This window comes from Silene latifolia, chromosome 10 (assembly GCF_048544455.1).
Source record: "Silene latifolia isolate original U9 population chromosome 10, ASM4854445v1, whole genome shotgun sequence".
Taxonomy (NCBI): domain Eukaryota; kingdom Viridiplantae; phylum Streptophyta; class Magnoliopsida; order Caryophyllales; family Caryophyllaceae; genus Silene; species Silene latifolia.
The window spans coordinates 55,424,318-55,446,044 of NC_133535.1; the positions used below are offsets into that span (position 1 = coordinate 55,424,318).

Below are 21,727 nucleotides of genomic sequence, written 5' to 3' on the forward strand. Positions count from 1 at the left end.
TAGTAATTTAACACTTAATTACTAAATTAAATCTTATTTAATCACATTACAATAAGACGTAAAATTGCACTCTCATAATTAAGGAATTAATTTATTCGTATCGCATACAATTAATTAAATATCTATTTGGGCCTCATCCTATAGGTGTGACCTAAAGGGATCAACTGACCACCACCGTCACACGACAGTAATTTCAAACTCTAGTTAGCCAATCATTACCGATTAATGACGGTCAGTCGACTATATAAAGAATCATCCCTCACGTATTCTTAGTATGAGATTTAATAATGATATTTAAATCATGTGATCGCACTATTGTTCAGGACACATTTCCCAACAGGAAATACGAAGATATGAAAGTACAAGGATTAATTTGCTAGTGAAATATTGCTAAGTGGAGACGGGATGTCGAGTAAGAGTGTGCTGGAGTATTGAATGATTTTTTTTCCTTTGCTTCTGATCCATGTTATATAGTTGTTGAGGCTAGGTCTTGAGTCCAAAAACGATTTCCCTGCTTCTGCTCCTAGATTTATGGTCAACCCCATAAGAATAGGAAGTGGTTACTTGACTTCTTCACGTGGGTTTTGACAAGGAAATATCCCACATGTGTTTGTTTATCATCTTGATCTTATGGCCCTCAATCTGCCACGTTGTCGATTCTTTTTAATTGCTTTCAACCAATGAATGCCTGCCATGTCATAAGTAATAAAAAGTGTGATTTTTATCCCTAACAACCTACATAACATAATTATGTATAATTACCACCTACTCATTCAATTAATCATGCACATAACCTAGACTCATCATAACTTAATAGGAATATCAACTTAAAGAACAAACACCGCTTTTCCTGATTTTCGAGCACATGACAGACTCGGTATAAAATGCATAATTAATTCCAGAAAAATTGAATCGATACAAGGCCAATTGGATTGGAACACCATGAGTCATAGCTACAACTCTTATCCAACGAATGTTTCTCAAATTCTAAACTTATCAAGGGTTATCAGACTGATTTCCAAAAGCTGACAGAATCCGTCGCATAAAAGGTATCGATTCATAAAACGACTATAAATCATCATTTTTCGGTAATTCCAAATCCTATTGTCATATAGACTCTACAAAGATAACGTATGAAAAATACCCAAAACTGAATCGACATATAAATTAGGGTTTCAAATCATTTTCCACTACCAAATCAGATTCGCGGACTTTTCAGCGATAGGTTCATAAAGAAATGACCTAGAAAAAACCATAAGGAATTAGGCTATGAAATTTGATATGCATAAACTAGACTTCAAATAGACAAGACTCTATTTTCAAACTTTTTGAAGAATAAGACTTTAAAATAGCATAAACAATTGAATGAAATCGACTTACAAACAAGGGACAAAACAATTATTTAATTGAAGAGATGAACCCTAGAGAAACCCTAAACCCTGCGCATGCGATCTTGAGCACGTTCATTCTTCACTGATTCTTTCCTATGGCACGTAATTCATCAAGCAAAACAAAGAAACAACATTCTAGTAGAATGGCCATGGTGAAAGCAAATCAGAGAAGCAGTGGGAAAAGAGAAGAACCGAAGAAAACAGGGCCTGATGAGGATGATGTTCTTCGTACGAAATCCATGCAGGAAGTGACAGGTATTCCTAGTTTACCATTTGATTATGTGACGGATGAAAGTATGGTTGAAAATTCACCCTGGATTACTAAACGTGGGAGGAAAACTATCCCCATTGACGAGGAGGATGATAAAACAGAGTATTTGATACAATTTACCAAAGAAGATGTGCAAGAGGAGATTGCATACTGCAGTAATACAGTGTACTGTTTTGTGCTAAGACCAAATCCTCCGTGGGAGGTTTTAAATGGCTTTATTTATAGAATCTGGCACAAACATAACATTGATAAAGTCTCATTCTTGCCAAATGGTATTTTTCTTGTTAGATTCAAAGAAGGCAAGGATAGAGATGAAATTCTGCAGGCATGGCATTTTCTGTTTGACAATAAGCCACTTATGGTCAGGCCCTGGACTGAAGAGACTGAGCTGATGTGTTCATTTTATATATACTTTTACCCCTCATTTCAGCTCAGTTTTAATTGCATATCATACTTTAGTTAGTATGTTTGTGAGCTAATCTTGTGTTCTAGGTGTATTGTTTGTATTTGTTACATTTTGTAGGAGTCTAAGCATTTAAAGGCTTTTTCCTATCACATTTGCAAGCACTAGAATATATGGCTAAATATGAAAGCTAAATGGACCATGGAAGAAATTACAAGGCCATGCATGAAGAAATGTGAAATATAAAATGCTAAGTAAATCACAAAATGAAGCCCACATTACAAGTCCACAAAATTTTACATGAGATGCTCAACTTGGGATGCTCTTAGGATTCTCATGGGATGCTAAATGGAGTGTTTAACCGGAGGCTTAATGATGGGATTAATGGCCAACATGGGATTCTCTTGGCAATTACGCAAGAATTGAAGGAAAATTAAGAGTGTGCTTAGGATGCCATTTTGGATTCTTTTGCAAATTTTACTCCCTTATTCTTATATAAAGGGTGTTGATCAACACACCTTTACACACCATTTTTTCTTAGTATTTCGTACACTACTTTCATGTTCTTAGTTTAGTTTTTAGTTTAGTTTGGATTAGATTTACTATAAATAATTTCCTTTAAGCATTTCTATTTATATTACAATTTCTATTTCAAGTTATATTCAAGTTATTTATATTTGCATTGTTCTTCAATTTCATTTCATTTCAATTTCAAGGTAATTCTATTCCTATTTTCATTATGTTTATCATTTCAATTGTCATTAGTTTAGTTTACATTTACATTATGCTAGATTAGTCTACCTTGTCTAGGGAATGAAGGGAGTCATGCATAAAAAGTATCTGTAACATGATAAATTAGGATGTTGTAGTAATCACATAGTAATTTCTATAACATGCTTGCATCATCACGTTTAATCTTTGTTTAAAGGCCTTATTCGTTGATTAAGTTTGTTAATTCGTTCTATAAGTCGAGAGGCACGAAATTGGATTAGACTAAGCATGTGTAGTAGGACGACCTAGTCATAAACGAGAGTTTCTTTAGGACCCGGTCTATGGTTGATACTAATATCGAGAGGTGGGTGTCTCTAAGCCTAAACCATTAACGATTCATCAACTCCTATGTTTAATTTAAGCAATTACATAACTTGCATGTGTGACCCGACCTCTCTAGACTATTTCTTTATCATTATTGTTTTCCTCCATTATCCAACAACCAATCATACGATAACCAACCGTGATAAAATTCACTCCATAACAACTAATTAACAACCACCGTCTCTCTATGGATTTGACCCCAACATACTACATTCATTTGTGTCTAGGGTATTTATTTTTGCATAGGTGTACTACATTCATTTATTTTTGCGTAGATTGAAAAGACTCACATTGGGGAGGTAGAAAAGCAAAATGAGAAAAGATAGGCTCACGTGGTCTCGGTTTCTCTTGAGAATTTTTTTCCATACGAGCCTGTAACACTTTAAGCTCCTCTTTGATGCACCAATAATGGAATTAGCGTGCTAATTCCCGATATTCGGAAGCCATGGTATCTAAGAAATTCCAAAGTTCCGACTCAATCATGTTGTAGAGACTCCCATTACTCAACATTAAAGCTAATCCACAAGTCTCAGAATCCATGCCACCAAGAACGAAATGTCCCAAGTAATCCCTATCAAGGACATGTCCAAGGGAGATGAGACTATCGCAAAAGTAGTAGATTCGACGTAGGGGTCGAATCCACAGAGATACGATAGTTGTTAATTAGTTGTTATGGGGTGAATTTTATCTTGAGGTTGGTTATCGTATGATCGTATGATTAGTTGGTTGGATAATGGAAGAAAACAATAATGATAAAGAAATAGTCTAGGGAGGTCGGGTCACATATGCAAATTACGTAAATGCTCAAATTAAACATAGGAGTTCATGAATCGTTAATTGTTTAGGCTTAGAGACACCCACCGCTCGATATTAGTGACAACCATAGACTGGGTCCTAGAGAAACTCTCGTTTATGACTAGGTCATCCTACTACACATGCTTAGTCTAATCCGATTCCGTGCCTCTCGATTTATAGAAGGAATTAACAAACTTAATCAATGAATAAGGCCTTTAAACAAATATTAAACGTGACGATGCAAGCATGTTATAGAAACTATTATGTGATTACTACAACATCCTAATTTATCATGTTTCAAATACTTTTTATGCATGACTCTCTTCATTCCCTAGACAAGGTAGACTACTCTAGCATAATGTAAATGTAAACTAAATTAATGACAATTGAAATGATAAACATAATGAAAATAGGAATAGAATTACCTTGAAATGGAAATGGAATTGAAGAACAATGCAAATATAAATAACTTGAATATAACTTGAAATAGAAATTGTAATATAAATTGAAATGCTTAAAGGAAATTGTTTATAGTAAATCTAATCTAAACTAAACTAAAAAGTAAACTAAGAAAATGAAAGAAGTGTAGGAAATACTAAGAAAAAATGGTGTGTAAAAGAGTGTTGATCAAAACCCTTTATATAAGAATAAGGGAGTAAAATTTGCAAAGGAATCCAAAATGGCATCCTAAGCACACTCTTAATTTTCCTTCAATTCTTGCGTAATTGCCAAGAGAATCCCATGTTGGCCATTAATCCCATCTTTAAGCCTCCGGTTAAACACTCCATTTAGCATCCCATGAGAATCCTAAGAGCATCCCAAGTTGAGCATCTCATGTAGAATTTTGTGGACTTGTAATGCGTGCTTCATTTTTTGATTTAATTACCATTTTACATTTCACATTTCACATTTCTTCATGCTTGACCTTGTAATTTCTTCCATGGTCCATTTAGCTTTCATATTTAGCCATATATTCTAGTGCTTGCAAATGTCATAGAAAAAAGCCTCTAAATGCTTAGATTCCTACAAAATGTAACAAATACAAACAATACACCTAGAACACAAGATTAGCTCACAAATATAGTAATTAAAGTATGATATGAAATCAAAACTGAGCTAAAATTAGGGGTAAAAGTATATATAAAATGAACACATCATGAGCTCACCAAGGAGGATGCCAAGAATGTCCCTATTTGGGTGAGGGTTCAAGCTCTGCCTCTGAAGTATTGGGGAAAATGCTTGCCAACCATAGTTGGTTTACTTGGTAAATTCCAAAGAGCTTATCAGGCCACAATTGATAAAACTCGGTTGAGATTTGCTAGGGTCATGGTTAAGGTTGTACTAGGGCAGAAGTTCCCTACCAAGATCAAATTCTTAGATGAGAATGGGACGAAGGTAGTAGCCCCGGATATTGAGTATGAATGGAAACCGACAATCTGTACTAAATGTAAAGGGATAGGATATGATCAAGCCAACTGTAGAGGTGGGGTGAAACCAACTACACAACAGGTCCCTATGAAGAACATTTGGAGACCAGTTGGGGTTAAGACTCAAGGAGCCACATTGCCAACAATAGATAAACCTAAGGGGATGTCCACTCTTATGGTGACAACTCCTATAAAGCAGATGGATAGTACTGGTATCTCCCATGAAAAATCATATAGAGATGCTGCATCAGGAAATGTAACTCCAGGAGTAGGAGTTGGACAAAATGGTAAACCAATTTCTCCTATTTCTAATGAATAATATTGGGTTTTGGAATGTTAGAGGACTGAAAAGTGTAAATAAGCAGAATAATGTTAAATGGTTTATTCATAATAAAGAGGTTGGTCTTTTTGGCTTTCTGGAAACAAAAGTAAATGGTGCAAGCGTGAGTAATATTTCTACTACTATGCTGGATGGGTGGAGTGTAACCACTAACAATGGTTCACATAAAAGAGGACGAGTTTGGATTTTGTGGAGACCAATTTTGTTTGATGTTCAAATCTTGCAGTATGATGCTCAGTTCATTCATACTAAAGTGGTAGCAAGGGTGTCTCAACAGTGTTTTTTCCTTACAATGGTGTATGCTTTCAATGAGGGGACTGCTAGAAGAGACCTTTGGGAGAAACTAGAGAGGATAAATGGACAGTGGAATGGTCCTTGCCCTATTGTAGGAGATTTCAACACTGTCATTACTCCTGATGAAAGAGTAGGAGAGAATACAAAGCAATCATATATGGATGAATTCATTGAGTGTCTGGCAAATTGTGAAGTTGCTGATCTAGCTGCTACTGGAGCCTTCTACACCTGGACTAACAAGCAAGAACCTCAAACCAGGGTGTACAGTAGGCTGGCTGGGTTTCTTGTTAATCAAGAGTGGCAAGATCAATTTCCTGATATGTTGGCTCATTATCACCCTGCAGGACTGTTTGACCATAGTCCGTGCACTGTGAGTAATACCAAACTGGATATAACAAAGAGAGCCAACTTTAAATATTTTAATATGTGGGGTAGGGCTCCTTCTTTTCTACCAAGAGTGAAGGATGAATGGGAAAAGAATTATACTGGACATAAGATGTTTTCAGTTATCAAAAGGCTGAAAGCTCTAAAGCCAACTCTGAAACAACTTAATAAGGAGTGTTATGCTGACATAGAAACTTCCACTATTATTGCTGAGAAAGAGTTGGAAGACATTCAATTGCTGATTGAGAGAAAGCCGTAGAATGTTGAGTTAATTAAACAGGAGATGGACATTTCTGAGAAGCTGAAGGATATGTAGACTGCAAGGGTCAACTATTTGCAACAAAAAGCCAAAGTTCAGTGGCTTGAGGAGGGATATTGTAACACAGCTTACTTCAACGGAGCCATAAGGAAACGATGTAGTGCGAATAAGGTTATGCAGATAGAAAATCAATATGGGCAGTTGTGCACTGATAGCCAAAGTATTCAGGAGGTCTTTCTAGATTACTATCAGTCTCGGCTGATGATGTGGCCATAATTAGCGCATATTTAGCCCCCGAATTAGCCTTGTTCCCATGCTTTTAAGTGCATATTTGGGTCATTTCTTATCTTTAGTTCTTTGTTTTGCATATTCTTTGAGATTTTGATCCCTTGGTAGGAAAGGAGTAAGAATCTTGCATTTTCATGGCAAAACGAGACTAAATTGATCGAATTCAATGACCAAGCATCAAGGAGAGACAAGATTAGAAGGCCTTTGTACATATTATAGTAGAAGAGCAATGTTGAGAAAGGATCCTTGAGTCCCCAAGGAAATCCCCAAGGAATTTATGAAGAAAAGGGAAGAAAAGAAGAAGATGTCTTGCTGAGTGACAATCCGTGCAGATTGTCACCAATCCGGCCGTCCCACAGCTGCACAATCCGTGCGGCTTTGCTCTAATCCGCTCGGATTCCACCTCCACAATCCGCCCGGATTCCCTCGAATCCGCTCGGACCCCATCGCCAGAATCCGCCCGTCCCGACCTTATTCCGCCCGGACTCCAGCACAACGTGATTTCCTCTTCTCCAAGCTACGAAGAAAGAAGCCCTTCCTTCGAAAAATACCGGGTCCTCCTTGCTCAATCTAAAAAGTGTAATTACTAGTTTAGCCCTTAGTTAACCCTAATGCATCCTCCCTAATTTCCACTATAAATACCCCATTAGTCTAATTAGAGGAGCATGTTCTTCTTATCAATAATTAGAGCAGTTAATATCAATCAAATCTCTCTTTAGTATTGTAATCAACAATTAATCAAGTTCTAATACAAGTTTTATTTCCTTAATTTCTCTTTTGTTCATCCTTTATTTTGGGTAATTGAAGATTATTTGGGTTATTGTTGGGAGATTGACAACCTCTCAATCAAGCATTCAAGTACTTCTTTTATCTTTGCTTTATTATTGGAATCATTAGTAGGTATAATTCTCTTAATCCCTTTTTAATTATTGTTAATTACTTTCATTTATTCATCATGTTTCATATTGTTGGTATGATTGACAACCTTGCTAGCATGATAAACATGATCATGAGTGAGTAGTCTCTTAGCTAGGGTTAATGGGTGATTAGGGGAAACCAACATGGGGAATGATTCATGCTTAAATTAATATGCTTTCATGTTTTATTTGCTTGCTTGTTTTGATCTCAACTCATGCACATGTTATATTTGATGAAATGCTAAGCCTATGAATCCTAGCATTTACTATCATCTTCTATCTTTTCAATGAGACTTGTAAGACATAACCCAACTCGAGTCTCATTAGACCATGCATGTTGTTGAGTAGGGAAGATTAAGTCGACTTGTAGGTGTTGTACAATCTAATCGATTCGGCTCCGGGACCCAAACTTTCCTAGGATTGTAAGATATAACCCAACTCAATCCACCACAACAATAATTGCTTGCTTATAATTTGAGAACATGTTTGTATGATCAATTCCCATGATTCCCCTATGATCCTATGACATCCTAGTGCTTTTAATCAATTGTTTATACCCCTTTAATTCATCTTGCTTGTTTATTTTCATTGCTATTTTAGTTTAGTGACCTTCTACATCAACCCAATTTGTGACACCCCTTAGACACCACTAGTTGCAATAGAAATCTCATTTCAATACCCGTCCCTTGGGATCCGACCTTTACTTGCCTCTTTACTAATTGTAGAGTTGTTTGTGAAGTTATAAATTGTGTTTTGATTCGACCGTGACCCAACGACCACATCTTTAATTGTGAACACGAAACGGACCGATCAAAAATGGCGCCGTTGCCGGGGACGGTGTTTACTTGATTTAGATTTCTTTTTATTGTTATTAGTTGTGTCTTTCTTCGCCTTGGGGAAGTAAAACTCCTCAAGGTTTGTTCTAATTGTTTTCGAGTTGTTTGATATTTTGCATGTCTAGAAGGTTACAAGGTGATTTGTTACCTTTTGACCGTGAAATCGAAAGAACCTTGACGAACAATAGGAGACTTGTTAGGAGGAATTTAAGAGGTATTAGTGAAGTTGTTCAACCCACTAGTGAGTTCATCAACCCTTTCGCAATAGAAGGAGAGGAGAACCCATTACACAATACCCCACAAAATCAACCTACAATGCCTAAATTCTCGTCACACTCCGTACCTACCGAGGAGAATCTACCAAATGGTACTCCTACACCGCAACATCTAACCGGAAATTTTATTGCCAAGTCCGCCTTCATCCAATTAGTTGAGAGGAGCCAATTTTGGGGGATGCCTAGTGAAGACCCTCATTCTCATATGGAAACCTTTTGCGACTATTGTGATGCAATCTCTCAAACGGGCGTGACTCAAGACCAAATTAGATGGGTCTTATTTCCTTTTTCTTTAATCGGCACCGCGAAGAAATGGTTGAAGGGCCTTGATAAGGCCACCCTCGGAATAGATTCTTGGAAGAAGTTGGCTCTAGCTTTCTACAAAAAATTCTACCCACCGGAAAAGACTAACATGCTAAGAGCTCCAATTACGGGTTTTAAGCAAAGGGATGAAGAATCTTTGTATGAAGCTTGGGAGCGGTTCAAGGGAATTTGTCGCTCATGTCCTCACCATGGACTTAGCAAATGGTTTTTGGTACAACAATTTTGGAATGGTTTATATGAAGATTCTAGGAACATTCTCAATATGGGATCAAATGGAATATTCACCGAAGTTGATGACAATCAAACATGGAACAAGATTGAGGAAATGGCGGTCCATAACTCACAATATAGTAGACCTCGCAAGGCTACTAGAGGAGGAAAGCATGAAGTGGACTCCGTTACTCAATTGGGTGCTCAACTTAGTGCTCACATTAACACAATCAACTTGAAGTTTGAACAAGCTATGGCTAGACTTGAAGAAAACTCAAAATAATCAAAGCATCATGTCAATGCCATGACGGCATCCTCATCAATCCCAAGTGGGATATGTGAGAATTGTGGAACTTTGGGACATAACCAAAGTGAATGTAGGGGAACAAATGAACAAGTGAATGCTTTCCAAGCATACAAGAGTGGTACCCCTTATTCCAACTTTTACAATGAAAACACCAAATTCCATCCAAATCTCTCATACAAAAGCCAAAATGTTCAAAACCCTCAAACAACATACACTCCACCACCCATGAGAAACCAAAATCAAAGACCCTTTTACAATCAAAACCAAGGTTACCAAAATCAAAATCCATACAATCACCAAAATGACCAAGGTTTTGATGTCCAAAAAGCGGTCCTCCAAATGCAAAAGAATCAACAAGAATTTTTCACTCAAATGCAAAAAGATAGCCAAGCAAAGGAAACCACCATCAACAACATTCTAGCTCACACCAAGATGTTGGAAACCCAATTGACTCAACTAGCATCTTCAAGCTCACAAAGACAAAAGGGGCAATTACCACCTCAAAGTAATCCCCCTAGACATGAAACGGTTAGTGCCATTCACTTGAGAAGTGGTACAAGGTATGAAGCACCAAGGAAGCAAGTTGAGGATGAAGTTGTGGAAGCTAGTGAAAAGGAAGAAATTGTGCAAAGCTCCAAAGATGGAGAATCATCAAAAGAAGAAAGTTCAAAGAAAAATGAAGACAAGGTCAAGGAGAAGGAGCCCATCGTGATTAGACTTCCTTTTCCAAGTCGTCAAGCCAAGCCCAAATTTGATGATCAACTTGGAAAGTTCATGGAAATTGTGAAGAATTTGGAAGTCTCAATTCCTTTCACGGAATTAATCAATGACGTGCCGGCCTATGCGAAATACATGAAATATATCCTCACAAAGAAGAAGTCGATCCGGAAGCTTGAGACTATCGCCTTCACTAAGGTGAGTAGTGCAATACTTCAAGGGAGTTCACCTCCAAAGTTAAAGGATTCGGGAAGCTTCTCAATACCGTGTACCATTGGCGACACGACGATCAACAAAGCCCTATGTGATCTAGGGGCTAGTGTGAGTGTCATGCCGTACTCGGTGAGTAAAAGGTTGGGGATGGGAGAGCTTAAATGCACCAACATCACACTCCAAATGGCCGATAGATCGACGAAGACACCATTAGGGATATGGGAAGATGTCCCCGTGCGAATTGGGAAGTTTTTCATCCCGGTGGACTTTGTCATTGTTGATATGGAGGAAGATTCCAACATTCCAATCATTCTAGGAAGACCTTTCCTACACACCGCGGGTGCGGTGATTGATGTGAAACATGGTGAGCTCACTCTAGAAGTGGGAGATAAAAGCATAACTTTTAATCTTGACAAGACTATGAGAGCTCCTCGTTTGCATGAACCATGTTTCATGATTGATCATTATAGCCGAAAGGATGAAAGGGAGAAATCGGAACTCCAATGGAAGAAGAAAATTGAAGATGCTCCATTCAAAGAGCAAGTGAATTGTGACAAGGCGAGCTTGCAAAGCTCATCAAAATCAACCAAGGAAGAAGAGAATGGCCTTATTGGCCAAGAGAAGAAATTGGGAGAGTTGTCTCCATCTAAGCAAGAGATTTTCAATGATCAACTTAATGAAGTTTGTGGTCTTTTGGACAATGAATTTGAAGGGATTTTTAATCCCTACATTGGTAATGCCATCGATCAAGACTGACAACAAGGGCCAAGGTCTTTTGAAAACCTCTACCATGATAATGAACAAGCTTTCGATTACTTTTTCAAGGTGTTGAGCAACATCAACAACACCTTGGACATGCCCCCTTGACATCTCATCAAGAATGAGAGTTTGGTGGAGTCCTCCCTAAACCACCACTTGTAAATATTTCTAACTCCCTAACTTAAATTTCAATTCTTGTATTGCATTTTTTTTGTCATCTTTGGATTTTTATTTACTTTGATCAAGATAATTGTCATGTTTGAGAGAAGTGAGGGAGGGACTAACAATTTCAATTGATGTGTAGTGCTTTACCTTAGTGTGGGGATGACAATTGCCTAGGCTATCCATGCCTTAGTAGTGCCCCCACAATGAAGAGCACAAGATTTGAAGAAAGAATAGAAGAATGGTAAGGGAAATGCATTGTGCACGGATGGAACTGAATCCAGGTACAAGGGGTCGAATCCGAACGGATTCTTGAGAATCCGCCCGTCTTCAGTAATCCGAGCGTACTCGGTCGAAGACGCACGACTTTATAAGCTCAGATTTTGGAAGATTTTTGACTGTAAGAGAATCCGGGCGTCTTGGAATATAATCCGCCCGTCTCTGCAAATCCGTCCGTCCTGGACTGAAGACGCCCGTCTTCTCTGCTGAGGAAAACAAGAAAAATTTCCTGGACTGAAATCCGTCCGTCTTCAGGCAAATCCGCCCGTCCCATATCAAGAAAATCCGAGCGTCTTCTTCTGAATCCGCCCGTCTTTAAGCGAGTTTTATACAAACCAGAAAGAGCAGAATCCGCACGGATTAGGCAGAATCCGCACGGATTGCCCCTGGAGTTCGAAAATTTCGGTCTTTATAAAATCCCTCTCACCTTCCTTCATTCATTCATTCATTCATAAACACTACCCACAACATCAAAACCCTCATCCTCTCCATCACAAAAACAAAATCCCTCAACAACATTCACCAAAATCAAATCAAATCATCCTTCTAAAAACAAATCAATCACTCCTTCTTCAATAAAAATCAAAACCAAGCACAAAATCTTCAACTTTTGAGTCGATTTTTGATTTCATAAAGGCAAAGCCGTTCACCTTTAAATCGATTTGGGTATACTACAAATTGAAGATTTTTCATTCTTTTCTTGGTTAGTTCATCAATGGCAAGGACTAAGGGAGCAACAAAGGTAACAAAGGCACCAAAGGCTAAGGCACTCTCACAAAGGCAAAAGGCTCTTCAAACAAAGAAAGCATTGGCTATGGTGGTAGCAACACCAAACTTGGAAGTGCAACAACAACAACAACCTTCTATGGGAGCAACAACACCTTCTACTCCGGAAATCGATCAACTTTTGCATTATCCGGAGGTAACTTTTATTTCCGAAACCCATAGAAATACCTTTGTCAAGTTTTCTAGAAATCCATTACAATCCACCAAATTTATATGTGAAGATACCTTAGAAAAATTGGGTGTTCTTGAGCAAACTAGTGCCTTTTTCAAAGCCATGGGGTTGAAGAAATTGTTTGAAACAAAGGAATTGACATACCCCTCCCTTACCTTGGAATTTTTGAGTTCTTTGAAAGTCACCAAAGTTGAGAATAGGGAGAATCTCGAGTTTCGTCTAGCTAATGTTAGTAGACGCATTTCCTTTAGGGAATTGAGTGAAATTTTGGGTCTTAGTGATGAACCGCGTTATTTTAAGAATTATGGAAAGTATGACCCCGAACCTCTTTGGGAGGCAATTTCCGGGAGGAAATTTGAGGACTTTTATCCGAGTCGTGCTCTTTTAGTCCACCATCCGGGCATAAGAGTATGGCACAAGGTCATGGGAAACACCATAATTGCAAGGAAAGATACCAACCATTTCACCAAACTTGATTTTATTCTCCTTGAATCGACTTTGAACATTGGAAGAGTACACACCAAGCCTTACAATTCTTTGAGGCTCTTGGTAGATAGATGGCTCAACATTGATTGTGGGAAGAAGGGCACTACCGTTATTGTCAATGGCGGCCTAGTCACTATCCTAGCTAAGTACTTTGATCCTAACTTCAATAAGGATAACAAGTACAAAGCAAAGGAGGGTGGCCATCTTGTTGATTTGCATACTATGATACACAAGTAAAAGTGGGTTGCCCATAACCCCCTTGACACTAAGTATGGATGACTCACTAGTGAAGTTAGATCGTTCACCCTGCCTTTAAAGATTTGTCGTCTAAGCGTCCACCGGACCAATTATCTACTTCCTCTTTCTAAAGAGGCCGAGTATATTATCCAACAACAAAAGGGTGATCTTGAAACTCCCTCCTCTCCCATTGTCATACCACCTTACCCCTTTGAGTAACAAGAGTTCAAGCCGGAAGGAGTTGAAGCTAGAAATGATTATGTGACTCTTCTCATGCAAGCAATGCACAAGCAAGCCTTTGAGGACCGGAAAAATGCTTACTTGGCTCAATATCCACCCCTCCTACACTTAGCTAGGCAAGGACTACTTGATCCATCTTGTCCTTTGCCTAGTTGGGCGGATAGAGAAGTCCTATTTCTGGGTGCATCTAGGGTCGTTTCGGGTGACAATGAGGTTGTTGGTAATGATGAAGAAGTTGATGATAACATTGATGAAGAAGCAAGTGAAGAAGGAGAAAAGGATGGTGAAGATGATGATGAGCAAGATGAGGAAGAAAGTGAAGAAGCAAATGACAAGGGAAGTGGCAATGTGACCACTTCTAATGAGGAAAGTGATGGTGATAGCATGATGGAAGATTAGCAAGCCTTGGAGACTCCTACCCTCTCATGGTTTGTCTATTTCTCTCTTTGTTTTAATTATAATTTTGATCATTGTTGGAGTAGTCCTAGCACCATAGAGGACTCACACCTCGGTACCATTGAGGTGTTCTCATTTTATTGTTCCCATTTTTAAAATCCAAAATGACAAATTAGTTTCATGCATTGCATAGTGTGTGCATAAACTACACCCATCCTTGGACATTAGCAATAGTGTCTCACTCGGTTTGGGGAAGTTAATGCATACACAACGGGAGGTAATCTAAATTATCCTCTCCGTCATAACAAAAACCATGCATCATGTAGTGTAGCTTAGTGTAGATTGCATTTAGTGTAGAAATCATGCATCATCTTTGCATAATTTCCATCATTTTGGCCATTGAGGACAATGCCCATATTAGTGTGGGGATGGGAATTCTAACATTTAACTCTTATTCAAAAATCCAAAAAAATTGAAAAATTTCAAAAATCGTAAAAATTTGAAAATTGAAAACCCAAAAACATGTTTATTTCCTTTTGTAGTCTTGTATATATTGTGTTTGTTCTATCCTTGTTCACATTTATTGACTACGCCACATCCGAGACATGAGGATCATGAAGACCGCATGGTATGATTTTTCCAATCTCCTTTTTCCTCTTTATGTTAATGACTATGTGGCTTTATTTTGATTGCTGCGGTATAACAATGTGAACTTAGGACTTGCATTTAGTTTATATGTCATATTAGTTAATAGAATCACTTGCATTAGGATGTTTATATTAGTTGCATCATGGCATGTAGTTGCATGTTAGAAATGTTTTGAAAAATGCCTATTTAGGAACTTTGACAAGAGCAACTAAGCCATTACAAATACTTGTTCAACATAAGACTTTGCCTACTAGAATGGTTTTAAAACACCCTAGATAGTGTCATACTAGTGTATTTTGACCCATGACCCAAAGCCTAGTCAAGGGTTTGCATGTGAGTCACCTATCCAACCCCGTGATGCGATGTGGACTTGGTTAACTTGTCTAGGTGACCTTGTTTGACCTTGTGGTAAGGCAACCCAAAAATATTTTCTATCAATAAGCTTGAAGTGCTCATTTCAAAGAAGTTTTGTCATGTGGAAGTAATCTAATGCCAAGGAACCTCAAATGTTATGAATTGTTGAAAGTTGAGAAATTTAAGTTGTTTTGATGGAGGCGTACCACTTCGATGTGCTTTGGTGCGGGATCCATTGAATTGGGCCCCCATACTGTTGTGAATTCGGCCGCCCAGAGACAGAGTGACTATCACCCCGAAAAGCTATTGTCTAGAGGTTAACCGGTTCCTTAATAAGCGATTGGCGAAAGCAAAGGACACTAGCCCGGAAGGGACAAACCCCATCTTAAATTTTTGAAATGTGAAAGTGAAATGAGGACAATTTTGAATACTAGTCATATCCACCCGTTGTGAATAAAGATTTGAGCATTTCATTCCCAAAAAGCCTTTTTGTCAAGCCACTTGGTCGAGCTTGGGACGATCCATGACCTTTACTTTTGTAGAGAATTCGAGACTTGTCATGTCATATGCTACTAGCATCATAGGGATCATCATTCCACCACCATCCGATCGCTCTTGACGAAAGCATTTGGAAATTGAGGACGAAAGTAGTCTAGTTTAACACCATTTGGAGGTGATTTAGTGCCATCCTCTTAGCCTTAGTAATTTGTTGAACTAGTATTTGTGAAGGATTACATGCTCTTAAATTCGTTCCTCTTTAGTGCCTCCGCCACTTGATGAGAAAGTGGCTATTCCTTTTGTAGATGCATCCATTATGTGATTTTGTGTGCTTAATGTTTGGATGTGTCGCCATTTTGGCAAGACCCACCTTGCCTTGCAAGAAGGCATCCTACCTCATGGTTGTCTTGTTGTGAGTTGAAGGGGCGGAGTGAGACCGCTAATTGTCTCATATCGGCTATTATTAGGATAGGTTAGTATTGGTCCTAGTCTTTGTCATCTCATTACTCAGGACGAGCAAAGGTTCGGTTTGGGGATATTTGATGTGACCATAATTAGCGCATATTTAGCCCCCGAATTAGCCTTGTTCCCATGCTTTTTAGTGCATATTTGGGTCATTTCTTATCTTTAGTTCTTTGTTTTGCATATTCTTTGAGATTTTGATCCCTTGGTAGGAAAGGAGTAAGAATCTTGCATTTTCATGGCAAAACGAGACTAAATTGATCGAATTCAATGACCAAGCATGAAGGAGAGACAAGATTAGAAGGCGTTTGTACATATTATAGTAGAAGAGCAATGTTGAGAAAGGATCCTTGAGTCCCCAAGGAAATCCCCAAGGAATTTATGAAGAAAAGGGAAGAAAAGAAGAAGATGTCTTCTTTGAGTGACAATCCGTGCGGATTGTCACCAATCCGGCCGTCCCACAGCTGCACAATCCGTGCGGCTTTGCTCTAATCCGCTCGGATTCCACCTCCACAATCCGCCCGGATTCCCTCGAATCCGCTCGGACCCCATCGCCAGAATCCGCCCGTCCCGACCTTATTCCGCCCGGATTCCAGCACAGCGTGATTTCCTCTTCTCCAAGCTACGAAGAAAGAAGCCCTTCCTTCGAAAAATACCGGGTCCTCCTTGCTCAATCTAAAAAGTGTAATTACTAGTTTAGCCCTTAGTTAACCCTAATGCATCCTCCCTAATTTCCACTATAAATACCCCATTAGTCTAATTAGAGGAGCATGTTCTTCTTATCAATAATTAGAGCAGTTAATATCAATCAAATCTCTCTTTAGTATTGTAATCAACAATTAATCAAGTTCTAATACAAGTTTTATTTCCTTAATTTCTCTTTTGTTCATCCTTTATTTTGGGTAATTGAAAATTATTTGGGTTATTGTTGGGAGATTGACAACCTCTCAATCAAGCATTCAAGTACTTCTTTTATCTTTGCTTTATTATTGGAATCATTAGTAGGTATAATTCTCTTAATCCCTTTTTAATTATTGTTAATTACTTTCATTTATTCATCATGTTTCATATTGTTGGTATGATTGACAACCTTGCTAGCATGATAAACATGATAATGAGTGAGTAGTCTCTTAGCTAGGGTTAATGGGTGATTAGGGGAAACCAACATGGGGAATGATTCATGCTTAAATTAATAGGCTTTCATGTTTTATTTGCTTGCTTGTTTTGATCTCAACTCATGCACATGTTATATTTGATGAAATGCTAAGCCTATGAATCCTTGCATTTACTATCATCTTCTATCTTTTCAATGAGACTTGTAAGACATAACCCAACTCGAGTCTCATTAGACCATGCATGTTGTTGAGTAGGGAAGATTAAGTCGACTTGTAGGTGTTGTACAATCTAATCGATTCGGCTCCGGGACCTAAACTTTCCTAGGATTGTAAGATATAACCCAACTCAATCCACCACAACAATAATTGCTTGCTTATAATTTGAGAACATGTTTGTATGATCAATTCCCATGATTCCCCTATGATCCCATGACACCCTAGTGCTTTTAATCAATTGTTTATACCCCTTTAATTTATCTTGCTTGTTTATTTTCATTGCTATTTTAGTTTAGTGACCTTCTACATCAACCCAATTTGTGACACCCCTTAGACACCACTAGTTGCAATAGAAATCTCATTTCAATACCCGTCCCTTGGGATCCGACCTTTACTTGCCTTTTTACTAATTGTAGTGTTGTTTGTGAAGTTATAAATTGTGTTTTGATTCGACCGTGACCCAACGACCACATCTTTAATTGTGAACACGAAACGGACCGATCAACTGAGTAGTAGAAAAGCAAATGAAAAAGTGAGGTCACAAGTCATTGATGAAGGGGAGTGCTGCACCCCTGAGCATATTCAGACCCTCAATTCCCCTGTAACTGATGAGGAGATTAAGAAATTTTTTTTGATACTCTTGTTGATAAATCACCAGGTCCTGATGGGTATACAAGTGCTTTCTTCAAAGACAGTTGGTCAATTATTGGAGATGATATTTGTGATGCTATCAAAGATTTCTTTATATCAGGTAAATTGTTTACTCAACTGAATGCTACTAACATCACACTCATTCCTAAATGTGAGAGACCAACTTCAGTCAAGCAATTTAGACCTATAGCATGTTGTAATATGATCTACAAGGTTATCTCCAAGCTTATTTGCAACAGATTATCTTTGGTACTCCCTGATATAGTCAGTGAGAATCAAGGTGCTTTTATCAAAGGGAGATCCATTATTGAAAATGCCTTGATATGTCAAGATATTGTGAAGTTATATAATAGGAAAGCAGCCTCACCTAGATGCTTGTTTAAAATTGACCTTCAAAAAGATTATGACACTGTTGAATGGGATTTTGTGGCTCAACTATTAAAGGCTATTGGTTTTCCTGATCAGTTCTCCCAGAGAATTTTAACATGTGTGACCACTACATCTTTCACTTTATGTCTTAATGGAAGCAGTTTTGGCTATTTCAAAGGTAGGAGAGGACTTAGACAAGGAGACCCTATGTCCCCTCTCCTTTTCACTCTTTGTATAAACTATCTCACAAGAATGATCAAACATGCTACTGGACATTGGCCATTTCAGTACCATCCTCTATACAAGGGGATAAAACTAAATCATCTATGTTTGCAGATGATTTGCTCATGTTCTGTAAAGGTAATACTCAGTCTATTATGCTGATGATTAGGGCTTTCTCATCTTCCTCCAATGCTTCAGGGTTATCTATGAATTGTTTTAAATCAGAGGTTTATTACAATGCGGTCTCCTCAGCTCTGAAAGAGGATATTCAACAGGCAACAGGGTTTGTGGAAGGTACTATGCCTTTCAGATACCTTGGTGTCCCAATTCAAGCAGGCTGACTAACTAAGAAAGAATGCAATGCTCTAATAGAAAGCAATCTGCAGGAATTACCTCTGGGATGGGAGCTCAGATTATCATAGAGTACCATTGGTTGCTTGGGAAAAGGTCACTCTGCCAAAGAAAGAAGGGGGCTTGGGCGTCAAGAAGGTTGAGTTATGGAATATAGCTACTATGGCTAAACTGGTTGACTGGATCTATAGCAAAGCAGATAGGTTATGGATCAGATGGATTACTCAGATTTACATCAAACAACAAGATTGGCACAGTTATACATCACCCCTTGATGCCTCATGGGCATGGAAAAGCATCTGTAAAGTCAAAGAAATAATGAAGAATGGATATAACAATAATAAATGGCCCATTATCAATAAAGGATACACTATCAGTGAAGGGTATGCCTCGTTGAGGGCTTCCCAACCTAAAAAAGATTGGACTCAGATTGTATGGAATAGATGGAACTACCCTAAACACTCCATGATAGCTTTGATTATTTTTAATCAGGGTCTGAATATTAAAGCCAAGTTGTTTGAATTTGGATGCTACCCTGATAATAGATGCTGCATATGTGACATTGACCCTGAAACACAGGACCATTTAGTCTTTGATTGCTCATATAGTAACCAGGTCCTGATGAAGGTTGAAGAATGGTGTGGTTTTAAGATTAAAGTTAGTACTTTAGTGGGAGCAGCATATACTGCAGGCACTACTCTGAAGAAGCAGGTTCATCTACTCATCCGGACAGCATGTTACTATCACAGCTGGTCCCAAAGAAATAATGCTCGGGTTAATGCTGTCTTGGTCAGGCCGGCTGTGTTAGCTGCAGGCATTATAGAGGAGGTGAAGAGAAGGGTTAGAAATAAGCTTGGAAGGGATGGTAATATGAAGCAGGTGATTGTCAACATATCAGAACAATGCTGGCTTCATAGATGAGGTATTATAGTTGCTGATTGACAAAGTCTTCTTTGTTTGTATTTTGTTTAAAATGCTTTAGCAGGTGTGTCTGCGGGGAATTTTAAAACGTTTGTAATCATCGTTTTGTTTTCGTAATACATATCATACTCACATTTCACCCAAAAAAAAAAGAATTAGGTTGAAATAGGCGAGAAATCTGCAATCAAAAGAAATACTCAACAAACTCTTCTTCCTCTCCCTCTCTCTAGGTTTAGAAATGGTTTTAGAGATGCTAAAATAAAATTAAAAATGAGTTAAGCGTTATAAACAAAACCCTTGGTCAAAAGAGAATAGAAACCATTAAACTCGCTGAACCGGTTTACTCGATCAAGTGCACTCGGCCGAGTAACACACACTCGACCGAGTACCAACCAAGTACTCGACCGAGTACTCCAACTAAAATACGAAGTATTATAGGTTTCCCTCTATAAAAAGAACTTTATCCCCGATGTTCATGCCAACTACACCCAACGACACCTAACATCGCATATAATTAGCGCAGTATAACTCATACTCATAATATAACTCATATGCATAAATAGTAAAATCTAGGCTAACTCACATAAACTTGAGTAAACTCGGGTTGTCACATTTTATCCCCTCTAAAAAGAAGGTTACGTCCCTGTAACCTAACTCATATAGAACCGCATAAGCCACGCGATATCACGATCCTTCCTCACAAATTCAATTCATAATAAAATATATAAACAATATATACAACTATACAATTCTAAATAAAACATATAAATAACATATGCAACTATAGTCCCACCACACGGAAGTTATCATTCAATATAATAAACATGTGCGAAGTAGTAATTTACTCATGGAATCAAAATAACCACATAACAGAACATAGTATCACATTACATCTCACTAAAAGTAAACTTCGTCCCGAATATTCTTATCCATCCCATATACCTACAGACCCCGAGGTTTCGTGGTGCACCACCAATATCTTCAACGACATAACAGACCATAATCCGCCACATAAGGTCAATATTCATGCTCATTTATCATATTTAGCTCATTCCTAGGAGATTGTAAATCATCAAATAATCATGTCACATTTCCGTAACAACTCGTAAAGCCCTAGTGCAGACCAAAGCTCACTTACCCAACTAATACCAAAAGGACAAGACCAACCACTATAAACAACTCCCACTCCTAATTGGATACTAGACAACCAGCACCACGTGACATATTAAAAACTAATAACCTCATCTCAAAATCCCATACCATACACAGTGTCAAGCCCCTGGAGACCGTCATAATTCACCAATCATTGTCGACCACATGTACGAGTGCTATATATTTACTAACAACTTACTAAGTATGTTATCGACAATATAAAATAAAATCACTGTTTATGCACATATACTCGAAAAGTAAACATATGCAATAGCACAACCTTTAATTACATATCAAGGTTAATACTAGTTCAAATAACCGAACATGCTTGACTTGTTATGCCACTAATCAAGCTTCCCAACAGAGTTACCAATTTCATCGCAATTATCGAACATGCACAAGGGATGTAAACAACAAAAACCATCTTATCGTTACTCATGATCATTACTATCATTAAGCTGTAGATACATAGGATAAGCTGCTAGTTCTCACTATTAAGCACAAA

The 21,727-nt window shown here is 38.1% G+C and overlaps 1 protein-coding gene and 1 non-coding gene across 2 annotated transcripts; one reads left to right on the forward strand and one right to left on the reverse strand.

Annotated features, from left to right (window-relative positions):
* The first annotated feature begins 1,534 nt into the window (after positions 1-1,534).
* LOC141607602 (uncharacterized) lies at positions 1,535-6,659 on the forward strand. Its single transcript, XM_074426953.1, has 3 exons — positions 1,535-2,023; positions 5,180-5,669; positions 5,779-6,659. The coding sequence occupies exons 1-3, from the start codon at positions 1,535-1,537 to the stop codon at positions 6,657-6,659; spliced, it is 1,860 nt and encodes a 619-aa protein (XP_074283054.1).
* Positions 6,660-9,387: 2,728 nt separating this feature from the next.
* LOC141610136 (small nucleolar RNA R71) lies at positions 9,388-9,494 on the reverse strand. The gene has a single exon (XR_012528034.1). It is a non-coding gene; the product is annotated as a small nucleolar RNA R71 (small nucleolar RNA).
* Between the last annotated feature and the right edge of the window lie 12,233 nt (positions 9,495-21,727).

Excerpts from the sequence above, each read along its gene's own strand:
- LOC141607602 (XM_074426953.1), top strand. The coding sequence starts at position 1,535 with ATGGCCATGGTGAAAGCAAATCAGAGAAGCAGTGGGAAAAGAGAAGAA. Across the intron at positions 2,024-5,179 it reads TTGACAATAAGCCACTTATG|TATTGGGGAAAATGCTTGCC; the intron begins GTCAGGCCCTGG and ends CTGCCTCTGAAG. Across the intron at positions 5,670-5,778 it reads AGTAGGAGTTGGACAAAATG|AGGTTGGTCTTTTTGGCTTT; the intron begins GTAAACCAATTT and ends TTCATAATAAAG.